The sequence below is a fragment of the Aureobasidium melanogenum genome, assembly GCF_000721775.1.
Source record: "Aureobasidium melanogenum CBS 110374 unplaced genomic scaffold scaffold_30, whole genome shotgun sequence".
NCBI lineage: Eukaryota > Fungi > Ascomycota > Dothideomycetes > Dothideales > Saccotheciaceae > Aureobasidium > Aureobasidium melanogenum.
In genome coordinates, this window is record NW_024470082.1 from 1 (window position 1) to 21,683 (window position 21,683).

Here is a 21,683-nt window from a genome sequence, read left to right on the forward strand (position 1 = left end):
CTGCCCTCCAACTTGGCGACGGCATACCTCGACGGCGACGATGAGATCGATCAAACCAACGCCGGGGGCCCCTTACGGACACATTTCTACACCCCCTGGACCACCGGTATAGAGGTGATCGTGCCCCTGTCGCCGCGTAGAGGTCGAAATGCTCAAGGTGAGAAATGAGGTTTTTGAAAAACCGCACGACAGGGTTTTGTTTCGTGAGGCGCCGATTTCGTTGAGGAGGTCCAGAACAGTGCTGTCAGGGTCAGCCCAAATGTTGGTGATGATAGCATTGTGATCAACGGCAGGAGTTGAAAGCCACAACATAAGCTTACCCATGAATTGAGACCAAGCCCAAACCTCAGAGAAGTCTAGTGATCCGGGAGCAGCTCTGACCTCGACTGTACATTTTCCTACGTTCGAAGTCAAGTTGTTCAAGTTCACAGCCATGGAACGGCGGCTGAGTGGCTCACCAACACTGTCATCGAGGGGCCAATTGTCCAAAAATGTCTCGACCTCATCAGGTACAGAGATGCTGTCAAGCCAGAAAGGCGGACTGCAACCCTGCAGCTGCTCAGTGATGGTGAAGCGGGTAGTTTCGGCGTCGTCTTTTATCGCTCTTTTTACACGCCAACGCATCATCTCAAGAAACGCTCGTGAGCCAGCCCCGACCCACTCGTTGACTTGGCCATACTTGTACTCGGGAGCCATTCCACGAAGTCCAGGTGTGGGACCCTCAAATGGCAGACTTGATATTCTGGAAACTGGAGAGATGTGATCAAATTGACGCTCAAGAGCTGCAAATACACCAAACATACCAAGTGCAGTCTGTACAGAAGGTTGATGCTTGCCATTACCAAAGTGGATATGGAGCCAAGTGCTCTTGTTGGTGGAAGCACGGTAACCAGTGCCAGAGAAAGCCTCCTGAACTTTCTGGATGAAAGTGCTGATCTCGGTCTGAGAATCCCATTCGAGCAACTCACCAGTACATGGATATGTCTGCCCAATCGGATCAGTCGTGGGATTAGAAAAGTTCATGACTCTAGACACAAGCTCCATGCTGTAGAAGTCAGAGCCTTTCGGAACGTGGACCGTCTCGTCGTCGCTGGCCTTGACTGTGTTATCACGATGCAATGTCCAAGTGGAAAATGGAGCAACGAACCCATCAAGAGTCCCCTCAACGGGCAATTTCCAAGAGTGATTCTGAGCACAACGACTGCAGAGGAGATCAACGGGCTCTCTGAGCGCCTGTGAGAGGTGACTTCTGGGGCTCACACCATGCGGTGTGTAGCACAGAAACTCAAACTCGATACCAAACGTCATGTTCTCCATTATTGAAGGCTGACCAGCAGCATCTTCGGTTGTAGTGGAGAGACACATTTTATTCAGCTCGTTTGGTGTGTGAATGTTTGTGGAACGCATACCGACTGTAGAACACTATCCATGAGCCAGGACGAGGCATTTTGTAGCAAAGAATTATATCTGTGGTTGGTGGTCGTTAGATACAATGGACAATGGCCGTCGACGGTGTGAACAAAGCGATCGGGAAGCTAGAGCAGCTGCGGAAACAGGCAGGAGATATTGAGATAACAAAGGACAATCAAGGAAACTGACAGACGTCAAAGAAGGCATGAAAGAAGTACGAGCTAAAGTGAAAGAAATACAAGTAGGGTCAAGATAACACAATGGAGGATTCTTTCAGATGACGAAATTCCTTTGTGTTGATGAACCACAATGAACAATGCCCTCGTTTCGCCCACGACTCACTGACCCTCTTCGGACTCCGCTGCAATGATATATTGAATCTTTTCCGCTCACTTGCCCACAGACGAGTCAAAGGCTCTATATCTAGTACGAAAGCATACAGCACGACCTACACAACCTTTCTTGATTGATCCTCTCAATCTTCTTCTACATCCGATACTGACCAAGTAAGCACTTTCAACAAACAACAACATGAAAGGTGATAGACTTTCCGTCTTTATTGAGGCTAATGGCTTCCCTCCAGCCATCAACCAGCATTGCTACTCTGCCCTTAAAGCTAAGGCTGATGCTATTGCAGAGCAACTGTTGATCATCGCCAATAACAACAACAACAAAGTTGCTCGAGCTTCATAATCGTATGAAGGTCCTGATACGAACAGATCATCGAGTTTGTCTGTATATGAACTAAAAGCTAACGAGCTATCTGCCGGCGACAGTTCTTCGAGCCTTCGAATCGAACTGCCTGCTCTACCCAGAATTAGCATGCTATCTGCTTTCAATCCCTTTGCTGAGTCTATATCGTCCCCACCAAGCCCAGTCCCGGATCTGCTCTAGTCTGCTGTTGACAACGGCTCTATGCCCACAACTACCTTGTCCTCTCCAGAGCCACCGACAAATTATCTGGCTCTCATTGCTCCCATAGCACCATTTGACCCTTACGAAGAGAAGTATGAAGACCACCCTGCTGGAATGTATGGAGCTTAAAGGTTCAAAAACAGACAGACAATCAGCTCTGCACCGTCTGGCTTCGAGACACGAGCCACATCCAGCTTTGCTGATAAGAGTTCAGCAAGTTTTACACAATCCTGTGATGCAAATTCGTCTGTTTCAACTGATGTCGTTGCTGAGAATCCTTGTTCGAGTCACAGTTCATACTCACATCACGGGAAACCTCTTTCCAGGCCCTTCAAATTCCACGTAAGCCGCTGCCTCTAGGCGCAGAGCAATTTCCTCCCGCCTTCTACACACCTCCTGGTTCGCCTGGACGCCCCCTTACCTCCTGTGTCTCTTACACACCTCCTGGATCCCCGTTTCATCATGCCTCACTCCGAGACAATACTGGCACCAAGATTGTGAGCCCTGTTCCTAAACACCCTAGTCACTCACTACTGAATAATTCCTCCAATACGCTCTCTTCTTAGTAAGCACAAGGATGGAGAGAAACCAGGTCCAAATCTCCACAAGCCTTTGCCTCCATCCCCTTTTTCTGCTAGCTCTTTGACGTCTTCCGACTATGGCATAAACCCAAGACCTTCACACAGTCCCAACATCACACCTAGACCTATTACCGCTGTTGGCCGTGTGCGGAGCATCCTGAGAGATATCAAAGACAGATTCTTAGACAAGTTGTCCAAGGCTAGCCGTTTTTAAAGTAGTTGGCACAGTGACCTAGTCAGGAGCTTTGGATGTTGACAAAAATGATTCTCCTAAGACTTGACTTGTTGGTCTTTCTGCATCTTGCATCTGGATATGTTGGAGTTGTGGGAATGAAAATGTTCTTCTGTCTCCCACCAGTCTCGTCCTATTCTTGATCGTGCAAATGTCTGCTTCACCATTCTTCTGTTCATACCGTATTGTCGTAATTTTATGTGTAGAATTGTTATGTTTACACCGGCATACATCCCTCACATGTGCGAATGGCTATCGCTTTCCTATGACGCGCCATACCGACAGTCTTTTGCAACATCACAGTCGGCAATACTTCCTCCTCCACCCAATAAAGTGCAGCGACCTGGCGATGGCCCGTCGACAGCACAATTATGCTACAAAGCTAGCAGACATGTGCTATACATCGTGTTCCCTATCCTGCAGAGAAGTTCTCTCGACGACGCTCAACTTGTCGTGATCCAAGGTAAATCTATACCACAGAGCATGACTCGTCTTTCAAATGCCAAATCTTTTCTTTGTGACAAGACATGGATCTTCATTGAAGGGCAAAATCTTTTCTTTATGGCAGCGAACCACAATCAACAGTACCTTTGTTTCGCCCAAAGCTCAAACTACCCGCCGCTCTGCGGGCTCTTGTGCTGCTGCAGCGATATAACTCGCCATTGCTCCTCTAATGGCACACTTTAGAGAGCACAACTTGCTTGCATACTGGAAGACAGTGAATATAGAAGTACTACACAATCATCATCCACTCACACAACCAATGCTCGGACTATCAACTCTTCCGCTCTGTGAGCGCATGGTCGGTTACCTGATTGTCTCGATCGATGTTCTGACCATCATCTACTTCTTCGTCCTGCCACACCTCGGGCGCCTTCCTCGGCTTCCGCCTCTTCCACGTCTTCCCGCCTGCCGTCGCTGCAATCGAAAGACTCGCCGCACCGTCCAGCTTCCTTGCGGCAGCTGCCGCTTCTGTCCCAGTTGTCTGAACACATGGGTCACACGTTGCTGCCAGAATCCCGCTCTTTGGCCCATTCACTGCTGCAACATTGATCAAGTCCCGCTCCGATTCGTCAAATACGCATTGACTGAGGATAGTATCAGATTGGTCAAAAGACGTGTTGCTGAATGGAGATGCACAGGTGAAATCCTGTATTGCGCGAATAGTGACTGTTGAATACCTCTCACTGGACCTCAGGTTGGACCGGGCGGGCGTTGTATCGCGTGTCATCAGTGCGGTGGCATGACTTGCAACAGATGTAGACACTTCGGCCACGTTGGTGATTGTCTATTCACCTCTGGGCCGCTGACTTGATTCTGTAAGTCCGAAACATTCTTCTCATCTCCCTCTCAATTTCTTCCTGCAAGATAGGTTGATCTGATATTTCTGGCTCCTTTTAGCTCGCTGCTTAACAATGTGGTTTTTCCATCAATGAATTCGAAATTTTTGCATCCTTGTCAATCCATCTTCTTCAAACTCACAAGCTATTGTTCCATTTATGTCAGTGCAAAGTTCCTATCGTTAAATGACTACATCTTTCACAATCGACTATGATCAATCTCTGTAGACCTAATAACTCTGTTGCCACCATGCCGTAATAACGACTCGCCTGGACCGTGACACTAGTCACTTTCAGATGACGTTTAGTTACGAATGCTGCAATTGTCGTTTATATTGCCTTGGAATTGGGACCCAGCATCACCCTCTAGACACTTTGCTTGACGTTTTCCTGCACTCGTCCTCGGGCAGCAAATGGACGACTTGAACTTGGTCATCAATGAGATGGTTTGTGCAGGCCCAATCCGCGTCGCTATAGTGCTGTCCTCAAGACCACAAGGATGCGACACAAAGCTGTCACATCCTTCGGAGTGTTTGACAAATCTTCATCCTGTGCGAACCATCTCGTGATGGTTGAATGAACTCTTACCTCGAGAACGAGATCGCTGTACGACAACCCTGATTTGCTTGAAGTACTTCGAGTGGACATGTCTGAGTTGTCCGAACTAATTTGCCATACCACAGCTTCTGCAAAGTGAAGCCCAGTCCATTCCGCCTAGACAGATACCGTATGCTGACTGGCATATATGCTTTCTGTGTCCTTTGTCCAATACCTTCTCAATTTTTGAAATATTGAAGATAGGACACATGGCCTTGACCGCATGGCATAGAGCCCGACATGCATCCATATCTCGACTTTCGCGGCTTACGATTCCAGCTAGAAAGACCGGTAGGCCAAGGAGACTTGACCAAGCATCGCCAGTCTCGACCATTTCAGATGCCAGAACCAATATTCGCTTTGAATGTCGAGTGATATCAGCGTGTTGGGAAGCAAATGTGTGGCAGTACTGGCCCACATACATGCTGATACTGAGATACAACATCGCGGTTGAATACTGGATGCAGCTTCTGTCATAGATAGTCTTGAGCTTGAGGATTAGTGAAGGCTTCACTCGCTCTAAGCCAACAGTGAAGAACCTCCATGTTTTGTGCTGCCAACATTGTCGGAGCTGGTCCCGAAACTCAACGATCTGCTGTTGAACTTTGGTAATGCTCGTGGGGTCACGCTCAACTTCTGCACGAATCTCTGACGCCAGTTGGCTCAGGTCGGCGAGTTTGGCGTGGATCAGGTTCTGGATGCTTCGACAGTGATCGTAGGCGGTTCCGTCGTAAGTGCCGTCTACGGACTTGGTAGCAGAACACGGTAGTTTGTACCTGAAAGGTGATTGCCATTCACTCGATTGATATGCTTTTACAAGAGAACCCGCTCCAGAATCACCCGCCAGACACGAGTTCAGATCTATTTGCAGGGCATACCATAGGAGTGAGGCTTGAGAGTCTTTAATTGGATCCATTTGGTACGCTAGACGCGCGAGCTGATCGATATGTGCAGTCCACACTTGTCTCTCCGGCAAGAACTCCTGTGAAGCACAACACATGTCGAAGAGAAGAAGAATGAAGTGCAGATATAGCGAGACTGCAAGCGGTGATGTTGGAAAAGAGTCATTGCTCTCACCAATACAGGCTCTAATAGCCTTGCTGTAGTGGTTGAAAGATTCTGCCAGGATATCCGGCCGACCATCGACTGCCAGATATAATGTGCTCACAGCGCGTATCGCATGGCGTAGCTTCAGAACAATCAGTGATAATATAATCATGGTCTCTCAATCATAATACGCACCGCGATCCAAGTCTTGGAGAGAGATATCATCTCATTCACGGGACCTTCGATGCCGTCTACTTGATCGCTTATATCATGTGGAATCAATTTTCGGGCAACCACATTCTGAAAGTACTGGAAGTAATGATCATCCTCTGTGCTGCAATCCAGGACGTCGCAGGAAATCTGTGGTGCGGAGTTGGAAGTACCGTCAGCTTCTTTAGCCAAAGACGGCTTGAGTGACATGACGGAAAGGAATGCGTTGCCCAATTCACGAAGACAAACTATATCTGGGTCATCAGAGTTGTACAGCTTCGAGATCGTGAAACCGTCTAGTTTGATGACTCGCCCATTTGTGGTTGGTGGCGGATAGCTATTTGGCGTGAGAACGATGTTGAGCGTCGGTCGACAGCCAAGGAATGTTGTCTCTTGTGTTATGTCCTCCATTGGCGCCTCTACATCCATTATATGCGCATGTTCTGCAGGTGACCGTAGCAGCGTACTAGCTCCAAATCTTGGGTTGCCGGAATAAGTGGTGATCTTGTAATTACGTCGTACAGCTGAACTCAGATCGGAGAACTTCCATCTCTTGCTCCAGACGCATTCTTTCTTCGACTTGGTGCAACACCCGCAGATCGGCCCGACCTCGTCGCACTTGACTATGGTGACTTGAGTTAGCCGTTGAGAGCTATATGCAATCAACCTCGGGTTACCTTTTCTCAGTCGACATGTCCAGCAACCGTCTCGAGATCGCGGCCTTGCAACTGGCCGCATTGCCTGATAAACGAGATTTTGGATCTCAGCTCCCGATCCGACGAGCGATGACATGTCCAAAAGCTGTACGAATATGGCGAGCAGCAAGGTGGCACTGGCAGCACGTTGAATGAGTGAGAAGACGTAGCTTGAAAGTCTCGATCAGACGCTGCAATCATCAGTCCACCGTTCGTCAGAGGTTTGTACTGGAATTGGCAATGATGTGTTCCGGAATCGTGGTTTTGCGAGGTGGGCGATGGTTCGGGTAGCACTTTCAAGGTCAAGCACGACCTATTGGCCTGTCTTGGGTGGGAAATCCTTGTGCTCAAGAGAGCACTGATTGGGAACGTGACACAACTCAGGAGGAAAATAGCAGAGGTTCGAATTCCATTGTCTTTGTTCATACTCAAGTTCAGCTAGACCCTGGCCTGGACCTAGGTTGCCATGCATGATCGCGATAGCAGTCGGCAATACGCATATGGCAAAAGCATTTGTACGAGCTGCGTGGTCGTGGCTCTGATCCCCAAGAATCTAGGTTTGCTCAGCAGTCTAGGCTTCAACGTAGCATCCTCAAGATTGTTGAAACGTGGACGTTTCTTGCTCAATCGGAACGAGGCCTGAAAACTCCGTGAAAGAACATCACACGCGCATCCTTGTCTGGCATTCATAATTTCAAGTGCAACTTAACAGTGGCAACAATTTCCAAACCTACATTTTGCATTGACGCGAATCCTCCTCCCTCGGGCACGGGCCATGTGTTCGATAATCCAACCAATCAATTTTGAATGATGACGTGCTGCTTCAAGCCAATTAATGGCACACAGCCTACAGGCAGCAGCATTATCTTCGGAAGCTTTGGCTCGAGTCTGCGCACAGAACATCAGAATTTGGCTCCCGCGTTTGGGACGGTTTTGGTGCAGTGACAGGATTATCTGACCAACGCCGCGTGGACATTGATGCTTTCGAGCACTCCACCACCTCAACCCAAGTTACGCGGGCAAACTTTTCCTGGTGAGCGAGAGCAAGTTTCTGGAGCGAGGATGCGGCAGCTTTTACTCGGTGTCTCTTCCGACAAGAGACTGGTGCTTGTTTATCCCATGTCGCAAGACGATTCGATATCTGAGGTTTATGAGTGCAAGGCTCACAAGCCCCAGTTGTACTCAATCAACTCTTCTGCCGGGAACGGGGAGGATCTCGTCAACAGATTGCCGGCCGAGCTACTTCGCAAATGCTTCGAATTCTCCATCGATGCGAGCGGGTTGTTCGACAAACACAATAGTCGGCCATGCCAATGCAAGGTTGCAAGCGATGGATTGCCTCGACAAGACTACTCAACTGCTCAGGCTATCAGCTTGACATGTTCAAGGTTCTTGGCCATATCTCGACCAGTATTCTATTCTTGGATTCGACTTGCTCCTTCGCAGTCAAGCCTCGGATGTGAGATATTCGAAATGCGTATCTTACGTCGATTCGTCCGGACAATCAACACAGCTTACAGCTTGAGAAACTACATAATCAGCTTGAGTATTCCGATGAAATCATTCTCTCGGCTTGCAATGGCGACCGAGACTAATTTTGTGCGACTCCGGAAGCTGGATCTTACCATCACAGGTACTTGCACAGCACAGGAGTGGAACGCTTGCTATACCAACCTTTGCGGTCTTCCTGAGCTTGTCGAGCTATCGGTTTTACTGGGTCCGGAAGCTACCTATGGGCTCCAATCCTTCACTCGCATGGTGTCAGCACTCGGTCGTTTGTCAAAACTCGTTTTGAAGGGTGTCCGCAGTAAGAAAGATCACGGCGATGATACCCCCTCAATGGAGAGAAATTTGGTGCGTCTACCAAACACAGATATAAATCGAAGAGAGCAAGTATGTGCAAAGCAGCCACGCCACGAGAATCAAGCGCATAACCGGGCGTAGTGCAACAGTGGTTCTGCATCTCTCACGCAGCTACATCTTTGGTCTTTTCACCATGGCAATCCTCTTGAGTTGAGAAAATTCCTATCCTCAGTTTCAAACCTCGAATGCTTCACTCTTGACATAATAGGCATGTGTGGGTATTCTCTCGACAAGCTAGTGGAAATGGGCTGTATTTCATGGCGGTGGACCTTCGAAGATTTGCAGAAATCTCTGAGTGGACATTACCTTACTTTGCAAGAGTTGCGTATTCGTCAGCTTGGGCCCACGCAGGAGGGTCTCGATCACTTTAGCATCCACCCTTTCCAGGCTTTGCGAACATTGCAGCTTTGTTCATTAGGTCTACCTCCCCCGAACAAGGCTTCTGACCTGTGGCTCACTCCCTCACTAAGCGAATTCATGCTCGAGAGCTCTTGGAACGACAGCCAGTGCGGCATCATCTGGCAAATCGGTGTAGATGATGTGAAATGGTTGGCAGAATTTGCCACGGTAGCAGCAAAGCGAAAGAGCCTAGGACTTACTGGTCTTCACACTATTAAGCTTCTTTACGAGCCTGAGGAAGAACAAGTGATTTGTCATCCGGGGGCCGTTCGTGTCGAGAATCTGATCTCCTCTGCAAAGATTGCCGTAGAAAGTCATGGTTTTCGTTTTGTATGGCAAACAGCGTTGCAGACGCTGATGTCTTGACTGTTGTTTCTCATTGGGATGATTTCAACACACAGTTCTATATCACCCTTCGAACCGTAATGATCGAGACCTACGATCAGAGCCAGAAGCCAGGCTGACTTGAATCCTGCTGCTGGAATTGCTGCAAGGTGTATGTTAGCCAATATAATGTGGCGTCTCCACGCTCTTCATTTGCGACCGTGCTTAGGTCAACTTGCATGCATTCGAGTTCCAGTCCTTGCACTTGACATCACAGGGGCTGAATCTATCAAGTAGAATTGTGAATCATATTCGTTTATGCTCGCGAGCATCTTGATAAGAATTGTACATAGTGAAAGGGGCTGTCGTGCCTACTCTTTCTCCGGCCTTCTCTATCCTTCACTTGTGACTTCCATGGCAGTGGTGACACATCCGCGCTCAGAAATGTCCGGTTGAATGCTTCTTCGTTGCGATTTCCACTCGGTAGTCTGGGGGCGATGACAAGGCTTCTGAAGCGTTGTCTTCTATCATGCAACCCTTTGCGGCTCTACGATGCTGTCTCGACATGAGCCAGAACACTCTTGCACCCCATAGCTGTGCGCAACTGAACAGAAGATGTAGAGTCGGAGTGAGCACTCTGAACTCGATTGTCCACTGCTCCCACCATAAGAAGAACATCGCGAAAATCGTGGCGGTCTCAGTTATAGTGCCGATGAGCTCGAGGATCGTTGTCGCCAGGAAGATATCAGCAAGGATAGCGTGATTTTCGGGCCAAGTACGATATATTATGATAGAAAGATGTGGCCACAATTCTGCGGCTATGTCGAAGAATCCTGTGCACGGTTAGTTCCAGTAAGAGAGAAGCACAACCAAGACTTACCCCAAATTAAGCAGAGGAGAAACTCAAGCTCGGCGTCTGGCATTTGCTTTGGGTCTTCAAATAGGACGATGGCTGTCTGTGTGATGATAACCGCACCGATGTGATGAGCCGCGCTAATGTAGCTGACTTTCTCTCGGTAAAAGAGTTCGAAGATATACATCGAGGTGAAGACTTCGAATACGCATAGCAAAACATCTCCATATTCAACATTTCCATTGCCAAACCGGGAATGCAGATTCCTGCGACCGGTGATGATCATGATGGAAGGATAGACCGCCACAAAGAGCAGAAGAAGCTTGGTAGTAGCGGCGACATAGTGGTTGATCAGACTTCTCTGTTGGGCGGGACTGAGGCATTTGTACTGTCCATTGTATCGCTTCACGAGTGGCTCGAGGATATAGATCCGGGCAAGAAAGATGACCACGCATGAGATTGTGAGAATAAGGCTTGAATATGGCACCAACTGCGACAGTCTTGGAGTTTCCCGTTCCTTGAGCTGCATAGTTCCTCTCTTCCAGGGGGCGATGGGGTGGGATGAGAACCGGATACGGGAAGTAGCAGCTCGGTAGCCGCTCCAGATGTTCGATGATTGCAGAAATCGTGAATGAGATTTGTTGTGATGGGTCGCAAGAATGATATTTGTAGGATACGAGACCTGAAAGACTAGAGGCACAGCCAGGCAACAGCTGGTAGGACTTTTCATTTGGTTGCTATAATTGGGTCGAGGAGTGCTGCGCACGACAAGACGTTGTGTGGCAGCGCAAATCTAATTGACACCTCCTAATATGGAGCGAAGCGCCGGTATAACAACATTGGCGTCTGAAAAAGGAGTATTACGACTCCTTTGTTGCTCGATACAGTCTAGACATCTGGCTCAGGTTCAGTGGGTGCTCGGGCCAGGTTGTATGTCACCTTGAACTTCGTCACCGGGGTCTGATCTGTATTGTAATGTCAAGAGGTATTTATCGAGTGCCACTCGGTTTCAACGACAGAAGCTGGACCAAAGTTTCGACTCTATGGTCTCAGGGACCACCAAGGCAATTGCGCCCCATTGGAAAGAGTTGTCAATAATGTTTGCCCGAAACAGAGCCGGCCAAAGTTTTGATGGAGGCTCTCATGTTTGGTTGGCTCGAAAGAATGAACCCCCATCGCATAGTGACCGTAGCTCTGAGACGTCGGACAAATTACCAGACTTGTATAATCGCTCGGTGCCGCAGCATGTGTCAAATTAGACTTTCCGCCATCACCACAAACGCTCCTCGTTGAATCTTCGGATGTGCGACAATGAGAACCTGCCCGGTCCAACGGTCTGCCGAACGCACCTCTCATTGGCTGACTCGATAATCTGAAAGCTTTGAGCCACGCCAAGATGCAATAGAAATAGAACACGTTTAGAATTCTGCTTATACTGGAGCCTGCGCTGCCTGACGACTATACTCAGGGCGAGGCTAGGCTGGTGCCTGATCATATGTTCATCTCATCTCCGTTCCTAGGGAAAACCGCCGAAGGGTGATGAGGAGCCAAGGATCGGTAACACCCAAAAGGACAAGATCAACGGTTCAGCAACATGACCTGTTCATAGCGGGCTCGATAGTTGTCCAATCATGACCGAATGCTCATCCAGACAACGCACAAAGAACGACGTAATGCTCTTCGCAAGATCGTTTGTGTTGATCATATCGAAATCTGCGTTCTGTGCCCATCTGACCGGTCTGGGCAATGCGCAGGCGGTGGCTATGCTCAGAAGGCTTCAAGGAGAATCGATACTCTGTAGGCTGACACTTACTCGAGGCTGTTGAAGTTGCTATATCTGCTTCTGATCTCTAGCTACTTGGTTTCAGACAAATCTCAACTTCCTGAATCGAATTTAACACTTGGGTCATGACTCCACGCTCGACATCTTATGAACCTCTACCACGTTGGTCGTCGGATCTTGAAGAGTTCGATATCGACGCAAGGGAGACGACAGAGACGAGCACATGTACTCCTCCCGACCGTCTTCCCGCTTGGCTTCGTGGAAGAAATTCTTTTGCGCCGCGACCGCACGATCGACTCAGACGCATCAACCTCCGATGGCTTCTATTAGCTCCAATCGCCTTCTTATGCATTGTTATCATCTCGACTCCTCTTCTGAACCCTTCATACACATACAAGCCGAAGTCGTACACCGGAAGAAACCCTCTCAACGAGCAAGTCTTCGTTGTAGCTGCCATAGTTGACGCCGACCTCATTCGAGGCGCTTGGGGCGAAGCTGTTCTCGATCTTATTGCAGCAATTGGCACCGAGAACGCTTTCGTCAGTATCTACAATAACGACAGCGGGCCCGAGACCAGCACAGCTCTAAAGCAATTGGCGCAAAAGATACCCTGTAAGTGCATTGCTTCTATGGCCGAGCCTTCACTGGTGGCTTACATCTCCACAGGCGAGAAAGTGGTGGTATCAGAGCATTTGCCTCTCGAAAGCCTGGTTCAGCCAGAGCTGTCCCGATCTCGAGAGAAGGTCAGACGTATACCCTACCTGGCAGACGTACGCAACCGTGCCATGAGACCATTCTATACCTCTGGGCGGAAATTTGATAAGATATTGTTCCTTAACGACGTGGTGTTCTCCGGCCAAGATGCTGCAGACCTGCTCTTTGCGACCGGCACACACGATTCGACCATACGAACAACTTATCACGCCGCATGTGCTGTCGACTTTATCAATCCCTTCAAATTCTACGACACTTTTGCCACCAGAGACTCCAATGGGTACGGGATGGGACTTCCCTTCTTCCCGTGGTTCTCAGGCAAAGACGGAGGAAAAAGCAGAAAACAAGTCATGAAAGAAAGCGACGCAGTCCCTGTCCGGAGCTGTTGGGGAGGCATGGTTGCGTTTGAGGCGCGCTGGTTCGAGTCAAGCACCAACAATAGCTCCAAGGCGGGCGAGCAATCGCTGTCGCCTTCAGTCTCTGTCGCATCTTCTGATCATCACATGCCAGAGACAGAAGAACCGCTAAGATTTCGTGGCGAAGAAGAACTCTTCCGCGAGTCGTCAGAATGCTGCCTTATACACGCCGACATCGACGCTCGAGCCCGTCGACTCAACATCTCAAAGACCGACGGTGGTGACTTTGACACCAGCGTGGGTGGCAATATCGTCATGAACCCGTTCATACGAGTAGCATACACCAAAACCTCGTTCAGGTGGGTGCATCTAACGCGACGTTTCGAGCGATTGTACAGCCTGCCTCACCTGTGGGCATCTTGGCTTGTTGGCTTGCCTTGCCGAAACCCGCGGCATTTCCAGGAGGAGGGGGAGAGCGTGGAGAATCTTGTTTGGGCGATGCACGATCGGTCACAGCACAGCTCGGGCGACATGGATGTCTACGAAAAGTCAACCACCGATCCTTATAATGGGTGCTACCAGAGGCTGAGACAAATAGCGCAACCGGGTGGTTTTTGTGGAATCAGCCAACTTTCGGTTCTCAGAGCTGAGAGAAAGCCAGGCGAAAAGATGTGGAAGAGTTTGCCGGCACCTGCGCAAGACAATCTTTGCAAGACATAACGAGGTGTGGCTTTTAGTCTCGTCAAACTTGTTGGACTAGGAGGTGTCATGTTTCTCGCGATCGCACATCTGTCTGTAGTGCACAAAGCTTTATAGTACACCAAACGACCACTTCAGCGACGATTGTCCGTTCCTGCATTGTCTAGGTGTGGTTGCAAGAGAAAGAGCAGCATCATGACATTCGGGGTGAAAGTTCTGTAAGGACAAATTCGTCATCAACCATCTTCCACACTGTGCATGTTTGGTGAAAGCAGACATGTGGCTGACCAATGCTTCTGTTGGATGGGCTGGGTAGGTTGGTGTCGACGAATGTAGTGGAAGACAAATGCGAGGATACTATGGCTTCGACGAATTACAAGATATGCTAGCTTTCTAGGCTGAACATGTGGGAATAAGTTGCGTCTAACACTTCTGTTTACAAAAGAACTCATGCCCATTGTTCAGAAAATATCATTCTGGTGGGAATAACCAGCTATAACTCTAGCTTCGCAGCGAAAGCTCGAACCTTCATGCTCAGACGGCATTGCGCGACGGTCAATATTATGACGAGCGGGATGAGTATGACACGAGTAGCGGACACGACCAATCGGCAGTCTCTGAGAAACGCAGCACCTGTAGCGAGACCCCATGTCTCTATCCGGTTCCATTCGACGACTGCTGCTTCGGGATCCATCGCCTGTAGCGTGCAGCAAGACAGAGGCGAGAAAGCGCTCGTACAGGGACAGACCGCGTGCGGATTGACGATCAGGACCAGACCAAGTTTAGGTATGAGCGAGACGAATGCATCGATCAAGAGATGATTAGCGAAGATGGTAACGAGACTAGGTGAGCACTGAAGAACTAAGTAACAGGGAAAAAGACGAGAGGAGGAGCGGCATACAATACAGTGTCCAACCACACCAAGCAGGGATAGAGCACAAGCGTTCAAGACATAGGCAGTGATGCTGGTGCAAATGTGTAGAGGATCAGATGGGAGGAACGTGCAGAGATATGCCGTCGCCCCGTGGAAGACCAGAGTAACAATAGACACTGATAGCATGGTGAGACTGTATGCTGATATCAGTCATGTGTCACAGGTAGGCACAGATGGATGACGATTACCTGAATCGCTGGTTTTTGTAGCCAAGCCCGTATACTAACATACTGAGCAGTGAATAACTAGTGAGAAAATCTTGAGGCCGCAGGGCCAAGTTAAAAAGGTTGAATTGTATATGGTCGTGTCACGTGGAAGACTAGGCTACCATTTCATTATCTACAGACCCTAGCGTCACAGTTGGCGATCGCCAGTAATGACGGCCGGAACTCCTCAGCCTCGTTCAAGACGAATCTCGATATCATGGCCGGCATCCCTGAATCCGTACAGCCCCCGGATGGCGCATGGCAGAAATCAAAAAGGCTCAAGCTACACTTGAGTCACTAGGCAGCAATTTTGCACGATTTCGTTTGGCAAGTGACAGATCAAAGCATGGACCAAGTCTACGCTTCTCAGCTAGGAAAAAATCCATGCAATGCCAGTAAGGCACAAAGCCACTGTGGTATTGTGACTCCACTTGCAATGGGTGCTAGAGGTACCCTGACCCTGCCCTCCAGGTGACAGTCTTCATCGAGAAGAGAGCAACGATGCACTCCAGCCTTGAGCGCACTTGTCAAGGAGAGTCATCAGCCCCTGCATGAGGTCGGGCGCGTGCTGATTCACAGTAGGCTGCTGTGACTCGTCGTGAATTTGGCTCGAAGAGTGGCTCAATCTTAATGTTGCTTCGAACAGTTTTTGACGCTACCATGGACGTATAAGATTCGATGACGCTGAGAGCGATGAATTTGTCCTTCGTGATCCCATCATACGGAGCAAGGCATATTGGTGGTCTGTCCGCCCAGAATCCCAGCCTCTGCATCGATCGCGTGAATTTCATGCCCATTGGTCTGATTTCGAGAAAGTGTCACAGTCCAGCTTCGAGCTTAGGAGTGCGTGAAACAGTCATGACTCCTTGTCGCACTGATCAGGATGATGCAAGTTCTCGTGTCGAGCCTATTAAGGTTTGGTTTTCCGTCGAGCGGTTGGTTCGCTCGATAAACATCCAATCACGACGCAAGCCACGGCCGCTTCCCGCGCCCGTTGGGCGAAGCCGTGAGAATTATTAGCAACGTTACATACATGCTCAGAAACCTCCCTGCTCGGTCCAGACTGCTGCCCTAGTGGGCGGTGTCTTTTCGAGTAATATTGCGGGTGACGATTTCGGTGCAGACCATAACGCCTGCTATCCAAGCCGGGCGAGCCGCTCGACCAGCGCATGTCAGTCACAGAGGACAATGATTCTGTTTCGGTCACGATTCACATCAGACAGACATCTGGCATACAAACGATGTTGGCCGCACCACATCTTCCCTCAGGGGGGTTTTTTTTTGTTTCTCGAAATGCGAACGCCTTTTCTCTTGCAATCGCGGAGATCGCCCGAGCTTGCACAGAAGGGGTTCTCAATGTTTCGGACAGTGGCCTCTTCGCGCAGTCCTTCGACGTTATCTTCACTGTGCTGTCAGTTTTGTTCATCGTTACGTCCGAGACGGTTCGGATTTATCTACTAAGTTCGAGGCCTTGACACTTGTCTACTTTCTCTGCGTTCACCACACCAACCACCTGCCGAAAAACTATACCAGATACCTTGTAGTCGCAGCTTAGTGCCGAGCGCGCCATCCCGAGTCATGGTTACTTCACAGGAGTGCTTGCGATATCTGCAGACCGGAGCTGTCAGCAGGGGAGATGCTGATATATCTGGTCAAGGAGTCATTCTGGCTTTTCTCATCAGCGCATACACATCTTTTGCTGCTGTCCTTATCGCATACCTCGCCGGTATGGTAGAGGATGAGCTGTTGACATCTGTGGACAAAACAGTCATGCGCATCAGATCACGCACAATTTGTCATCCTGGCATACATGAAACTATACGCCACGTGGTCTTGGTCCTGAGCGACCAACAGATCGTGACAGGGATTGCAATCATGGCGGCTGGATTTGTTGGTCTACACTCAGGGCAGATGAGTGTCTATCACTACCAGATCGTTCTCTATCTTGCTTGGCTTTCGAGTTCGGTGCACCTTTCCGCTTTGACGCTCCTTCGGCCCTTTCTCAATCAACATCACGGACTAAGAGCTTGGAGACTACTTGGTATGGCTGTACTATTCATAATGCTTATCATTGGCCTCGTGCCAACGGTCAGCTATGATTGGGGCATCATATACAGCCCAGACGCTGATACTTCCCTACCTGATGCGATACAGCCGACTGCTTGGGGCATCCCGGCGATCTGCTTCTGGGGCAAGACATACCACGATGGTGTCAACAACGATGCGCCGATAGGCTACCTCATCCTTGTGCTTAGCTATGTTTGGAAAGCCGGTGATCTTTTCCTATGGCCTCGCCAGCTGTATCAACAAGGGATTCGTCGACCGCTCGAGACCTCCATGACAAGCTTACTCTCAGTCACTGCCAAGAAATATCTCAGAAGTAGGAGAACACGATGGCTGTGGTGTTTCCGCGTCTCAATGATAACATGCATTCCTTTCCTTGCATTCATGGAGGTTATGGCATCTTTCGCTGCATCTTTGTGGTTGTCAGCTCTGGGACTTGCGTTCGGAACCATTCAAATAGTCGTTCCGAGACAGCAAAATCTGGCTCAGACTGCAGCCCAAGAGACCGAATGGGGGTTCGGTCAACTTGTACCTCTTGTGCTACTTGTGCAGCCGCTGGGAGCGCTATCGGAACATGCATGGGTACGATCAAACGAAGGCAACGCAGAACACGCTTCTAGACAATCGCACGAAGTCAGCAATCACATATCTCCTAAACCGACTGACTATCATGATCTGACCAACGATTCAAAGACTGTGTCACAAGCCGATGACCATATCAGGCATCTAATTCCTGCAAGATCGATTGTTGAGGTGTTTGACCGACAACAATTCATGCGCGAGGTCGGCGCAGAAACGACAAGCGACTGGAAACCATTAAAAAGTACCATTCTGGCGTCCCGACTCTTCGCGTTGGTGGTTATTGTTTTGCATGCCACTATTTTAGGAGCCGCTTGCGTCATATTGAGATTAGACGCACGATCTATAGGTTACGAACGAGGAGAGAACTGGACATTTGTATTGATCGCTATTGGCTTCTATGCTGTAGTATCTTGGTTGGTACTTCTGATACTGGGTCCGTTCAGCAGACTTGGAAAGGCACGTTGGCTCGCATGAGTGTTAAACTCGAAGATGCAGCAGTAACGGAGTATGTCAATTGTTCTTCCTCGACTATATGAATCGTACTAGCTGATCATCAGCATTCACCTCGCGAGACACAGGCCGTAAGGCGTCCGAGTTGCAGCGCATTCCCGTTTGTGACAAAAACTGCATTGACACGGTCTGTTTTGTAGAAGTCAAACCGAGATCGATGGCGCGCGGGTGACATGATGACTTCCAAGAGTCTGGCTTGCTCAGGCACATTACACGCTTCGAAGCCGACGTTCTGATCGACGTCTAGATTATACAGCTGGGCGGCCTGCTCTTCGTGATCGACGATAGTTTGTAAGTAGGTCGCGAGGTAGTTCGTGTCGAACACACCCTTTAAGTTTATCTTGCGCAAAAGTGCAATGCAGCGCCGACGGATTGATGATGTCCGACATTTTTCGACGATGGCAGCAAGACAAGTTACAACACCAGAGCCGAGCGAAAAAGCTGGAGGTGTGTTAAACCGATCTGTGGCTGTCCCGTTGCTGCCTACAAAGGCATTATGACTTGGTGTTTTTGCGGCATGAAGCTGGATATACTGCTCGCAAAGATTGGTAAAATAGGCAAATCGAGGCTCGAAGCGATCGACAAGGCAGGCGTTAACGTCGTGCCACGTTTCTACCCATATGTAGACGCAGAAGAAGAAGATTTGGGTGGATATGTGCGACAGCAGGTTCGCATGTGTTCTAGGTACCATTCTAAAAGCCTTGGTCCAAGTATGTAGAGATTCTTTACATTCTTCTACAGCTTCTCGGAGACTTTGATTCAGTTTCATAAAACGTAAAGCTGCTCGCATGAGGCAGATCTCTTGATCCTCATCTAGACTTTCCAGGACTTTGGGTGTACGATTAGCCAAGTCTTCGAAGGTGTATTCGGCCAGACGGTCGTAGACGTCAAAGATCTTTGCAGTGATAGTCTCCAGATATAGACTAGCCTCATCAGGGTTAGAGAACGTAGGGCAGTTTAGGTTCTGGCTAATCGGGTACAGATAGCTATCTGGAGGTCAGAAGGGTTATATGCCCATGAAAATAGAAAGCTGACTTACGGTTCGTCGTGACCTATCAACATGTAATCCGAATCTAGCCGTAGAAATGTCTGAACGAGAATACTAAAGTTGCTCTTCAAGTCACGGTCGACTATAACCACGTTCCTGTCGTCCAGAGGCCGAGTCTCTTCCCGGGGGCGCAATCTCTCATGAATGATGCGTAGACCAGTGGATAGGTGTATAGCAGCCTTAGCGTCATCGCCAGAGAATGTCTTGTACGCGAAGAAAAGCAGGCAGACTGCAAGGACAACAAGAGCAGCGCTTTCCGGGGTATCATGGTCCAGATCGCTAATGAATTTTCTCATTAACGCCGAGGATCTGTTGTATTGCTGTAGCGCAAACTGATACTGGTCATGGTCCGGATCATCGGTGAGAGCGCGATGTAAGGCGGCGCAGGCGCAAGCTGCAGCTGCAATTGATGGTTGGCTATGCATGAGATCTAGTGCCACGAGCTCCCATGGTGTTTCAAAGGCGGACGCGCAAGGAAGCTGGTGTATAGTGATGCGGCGGAAAAAGTCCAGGGCATGCCCCTCAGCATCGTTCAAGGCGAACGAGTGTGCAGAAGGTCGTGGACAGATGTTTCGAAACATCCTAGCAGTCTTAAGCAGCAGCTCGCGGCATTCGCATGTTGAATCTTCACGGGCGCAGTAAGGGCAAATTGATCGTACCTTTCCGCGCGGAGGTTGGCGGACACTACTTCCGGAATTGTTCGAGACGTCGGGGTTAGTTAGGGCTGTCGGTGCTGGTAGAAGTGGTCGTAAAGGAAGGTTGCGGTCTCCCGACACGACGACGCCGTATCCATCGCAAATGCGTCCAGTGGATGTACAGTTGTTGCAAGAACCCTTTTTACCATCGCACTTGATTCTTCTGATACTGCTCAGTGTGAGAAAACGATCTCTCAAAATCGTTGTTGTAATTATCAGAACATACCGGCACGTCCGACAAGCGTGTCTGCTGTACTTTGAGCTTACGATTCGTTTTCGCTTCACGTTTGCTTCCATCGGGAATTACCACCGGAGCTGACAATAGCACGAAAAGAGACAAAATTTCATCCTTCGCAAGGAAAGCTGTTTATTTGAGGGGATGCGCTAGTGATCGATTGGCCAGCTCGATAACAATGCAAAAGTTGCATGTGGGGCGTCAGGTTTCAGAGGTCACATCTTGGCTGTTGAACGGTTGAAACGGTCCCCATATGGAGCCTTGACAAGGATTTTCCTGGGCCGGGGATTCTAGGCAGCCACGTTGCCATGAACAAGGTCCACATCCGATCATCATCAGGTTCTGTCTGATTTTGCCGAGACGCCAGAAGAAAACCTGATTGCTTCTGTCAAGCTCAGTGGTGACGAGGGAGAATCCTAACAATGTCAGATACCGAAGGGCAACAACTGTCAGCTTGTTCTCTTCGATGGGTGTCTCAAATGAGTGTTTCAAAGGATTCCGATGTCTGGTTTTGCGCGGACTTCTTACATGTACGGGAGAGACCGACCTAGGGACAGAACTAAACGTTGTTTTGTCCCTACACATGGCGTCCGCATACTGAACTTTAAATGAGCATGCGCGTGAAGGGTTTGTCAGTGGAGTCCTATGTTCTGACCAAGGGTTGTTGATCCTAGTGTGCGTGATTTGCTTTGACCTTTCCCTGAACCTGATTTTGACTGCGAAAAAATCCTGACCGCAAGACTGCAAGGTGAGCGCGGCTCTCCGGTCGGTCAAAATTAGGTGACTTCGCAAATTCGCTCCTCTCGTGCTCGAAAACGTTGCCAATGACAGCGGAAGATGCAAAGAGGCTGTACGCAGAAACTTCCTGCAGTACAAGAGTTGACCTCTTAGCGACACCTGTTCACGGACGAGCGCTACATCTACAATAGGTAATGAGGCACGAGTACAGGAAATGTCGATTGGATGATTTTCGAGAAAGCCTCTAAGCTTTTGTGTTGACGCAAGGAACTCTAAACAGGATTAGGATTTTCGAGTAGCGCCTCATCGATCCGGGTCGCGCCGCTACAGATCCGGTGCCGAGCTCGCGGCAGTCAACGCGGCCCGCTTACTGTCAACCAGATGCTGTTCCAATGTAATGATGATTGGCTGTCGTTACGAGCACCTCGATCGTCATAATATACATAGGGGCTCGATTTTAGCTTCTCGTACAAACGACCAATCATATCACTTCGGTCAGACTGTGTTAGAGTGTCCTTAGTATAGTAATCGAGCAATTTTGCTTGCGAACGATGCCGCCGTTCGAATGATATATTGTACGAGGCCGTATCAGACTGATGGTCACATTCGTTTTCCTCGTTGTTATTGCAGCCCATTCCGATCTTTTTACTACA

The 21,683-nt window shown here is 49.2% G+C and overlaps 8 protein-coding genes across 8 annotated transcripts; 3 read left to right on the forward strand and 5 right to left on the reverse strand.

Moving 5' to 3' along the window:
* Window positions 1–72: 72 nt before the first annotated feature.
* Window positions 73–1,407, reverse strand: M437DRAFT_69739 (uncharacterized protein; the record flags this gene model as incomplete). The annotated part of the gene is made up of 1 exon (XM_041025332.1): window positions 73–1,407. The coding sequence occupies one exon, from the start codon at window positions 1,405–1,407 to the stop codon at window positions 73–75; it is 1,335 nt and encodes a 444-aa protein (XP_040875605.1).
* Window positions 1,408–3,744: 2,337 nt separating this feature from the next.
* M437DRAFT_69740 (uncharacterized protein) lies at window positions 3,745–4,369 on the reverse strand (the record flags this gene model as incomplete). Its single annotated transcript, XM_041025333.1, has 2 exons — window positions 3,745–3,846; window positions 3,950–4,369. The coding sequence occupies 2 exons, from the start codon at window positions 4,367–4,369 to the stop codon at window positions 3,745–3,747; spliced, it is 522 nt and encodes a 173-aa protein (XP_040875606.1).
* A 773-nt stretch (window positions 4,370–5,142) lies between these two features.
* M437DRAFT_58898 (uncharacterized protein) lies at window positions 5,143–7,070 on the reverse strand (the record flags this gene model as incomplete). The annotated part of the gene is made up of 3 exons (XM_041023477.1): window positions 5,143–6,264; window positions 6,318–6,955; window positions 7,010–7,070. 3 exons carry the CDS (start codon window positions 7,068–7,070, stop codon window positions 5,143–5,145), a joined length of 1,821 nt encoding a protein of 606 aa, XP_040875607.1.
* Window positions 7,071–8,005: 935 nt separating this feature from the next.
* On the forward strand, window positions 8,006–9,655 carry M437DRAFT_69742 (uncharacterized protein; the record flags this gene model as incomplete). The annotated part of the gene is made up of 2 exons (XM_041025334.1): window positions 8,006–8,920; window positions 8,972–9,655. The coding sequence occupies 2 exons, from the start codon at window positions 8,006–8,008 to the stop codon at window positions 9,653–9,655; spliced, it is 1,599 nt and encodes a 532-aa protein (XP_040875608.1).
* A 396-nt stretch (window positions 9,656–10,051) lies between these two features.
* Window positions 10,052–10,995, reverse strand: M437DRAFT_78826 (uncharacterized protein; the record flags this gene model as incomplete). Its single annotated transcript, XM_041027059.1, has 2 exons — window positions 10,052–10,446; window positions 10,494–10,995. The coding sequence occupies 2 exons, from the start codon at window positions 10,993–10,995 to the stop codon at window positions 10,052–10,054; spliced, it is 897 nt and encodes a 298-aa protein (XP_040875609.1).
* A 1,379-nt stretch (window positions 10,996–12,374) lies between these two features.
* Window positions 12,375–14,039, forward strand: M437DRAFT_58868 (uncharacterized protein; the record flags this gene model as incomplete). Its single annotated transcript, XM_041023468.1, has 1 exon — window positions 12,375–14,039. The coding sequence occupies one exon, from the start codon at window positions 12,375–12,377 to the stop codon at window positions 14,037–14,039; it is 1,665 nt and encodes a 554-aa protein (XP_040875610.1).
* Window positions 14,040–16,736: 2,697 nt separating this feature from the next.
* Window positions 16,737–17,901, forward strand: M437DRAFT_58899 (uncharacterized protein; the record flags this gene model as incomplete). Its single annotated transcript, XM_041023478.1, has 2 exons — window positions 16,737–17,662; window positions 17,775–17,901. The coding sequence occupies 2 exons, from the start codon at window positions 16,737–16,739 to the stop codon at window positions 17,899–17,901; spliced, it is 1,053 nt and encodes a 350-aa protein (XP_040875611.1).
* A 456-nt stretch (window positions 17,902–18,357) lies between these two features.
* M437DRAFT_58903 (uncharacterized protein) lies at window positions 18,358–20,354 on the reverse strand (the record flags this gene model as incomplete). The annotated part of the gene is made up of 3 exons (XM_041023480.1): window positions 18,358–19,300; window positions 19,354–19,964; window positions 20,145–20,354. The coding sequence occupies 3 exons, from the start codon at window positions 20,352–20,354 to the stop codon at window positions 18,358–18,360; spliced, it is 1,764 nt and encodes a 587-aa protein (XP_040875612.1).
* Window positions 20,355–21,683: the final 1,329 nt, after the last annotated feature.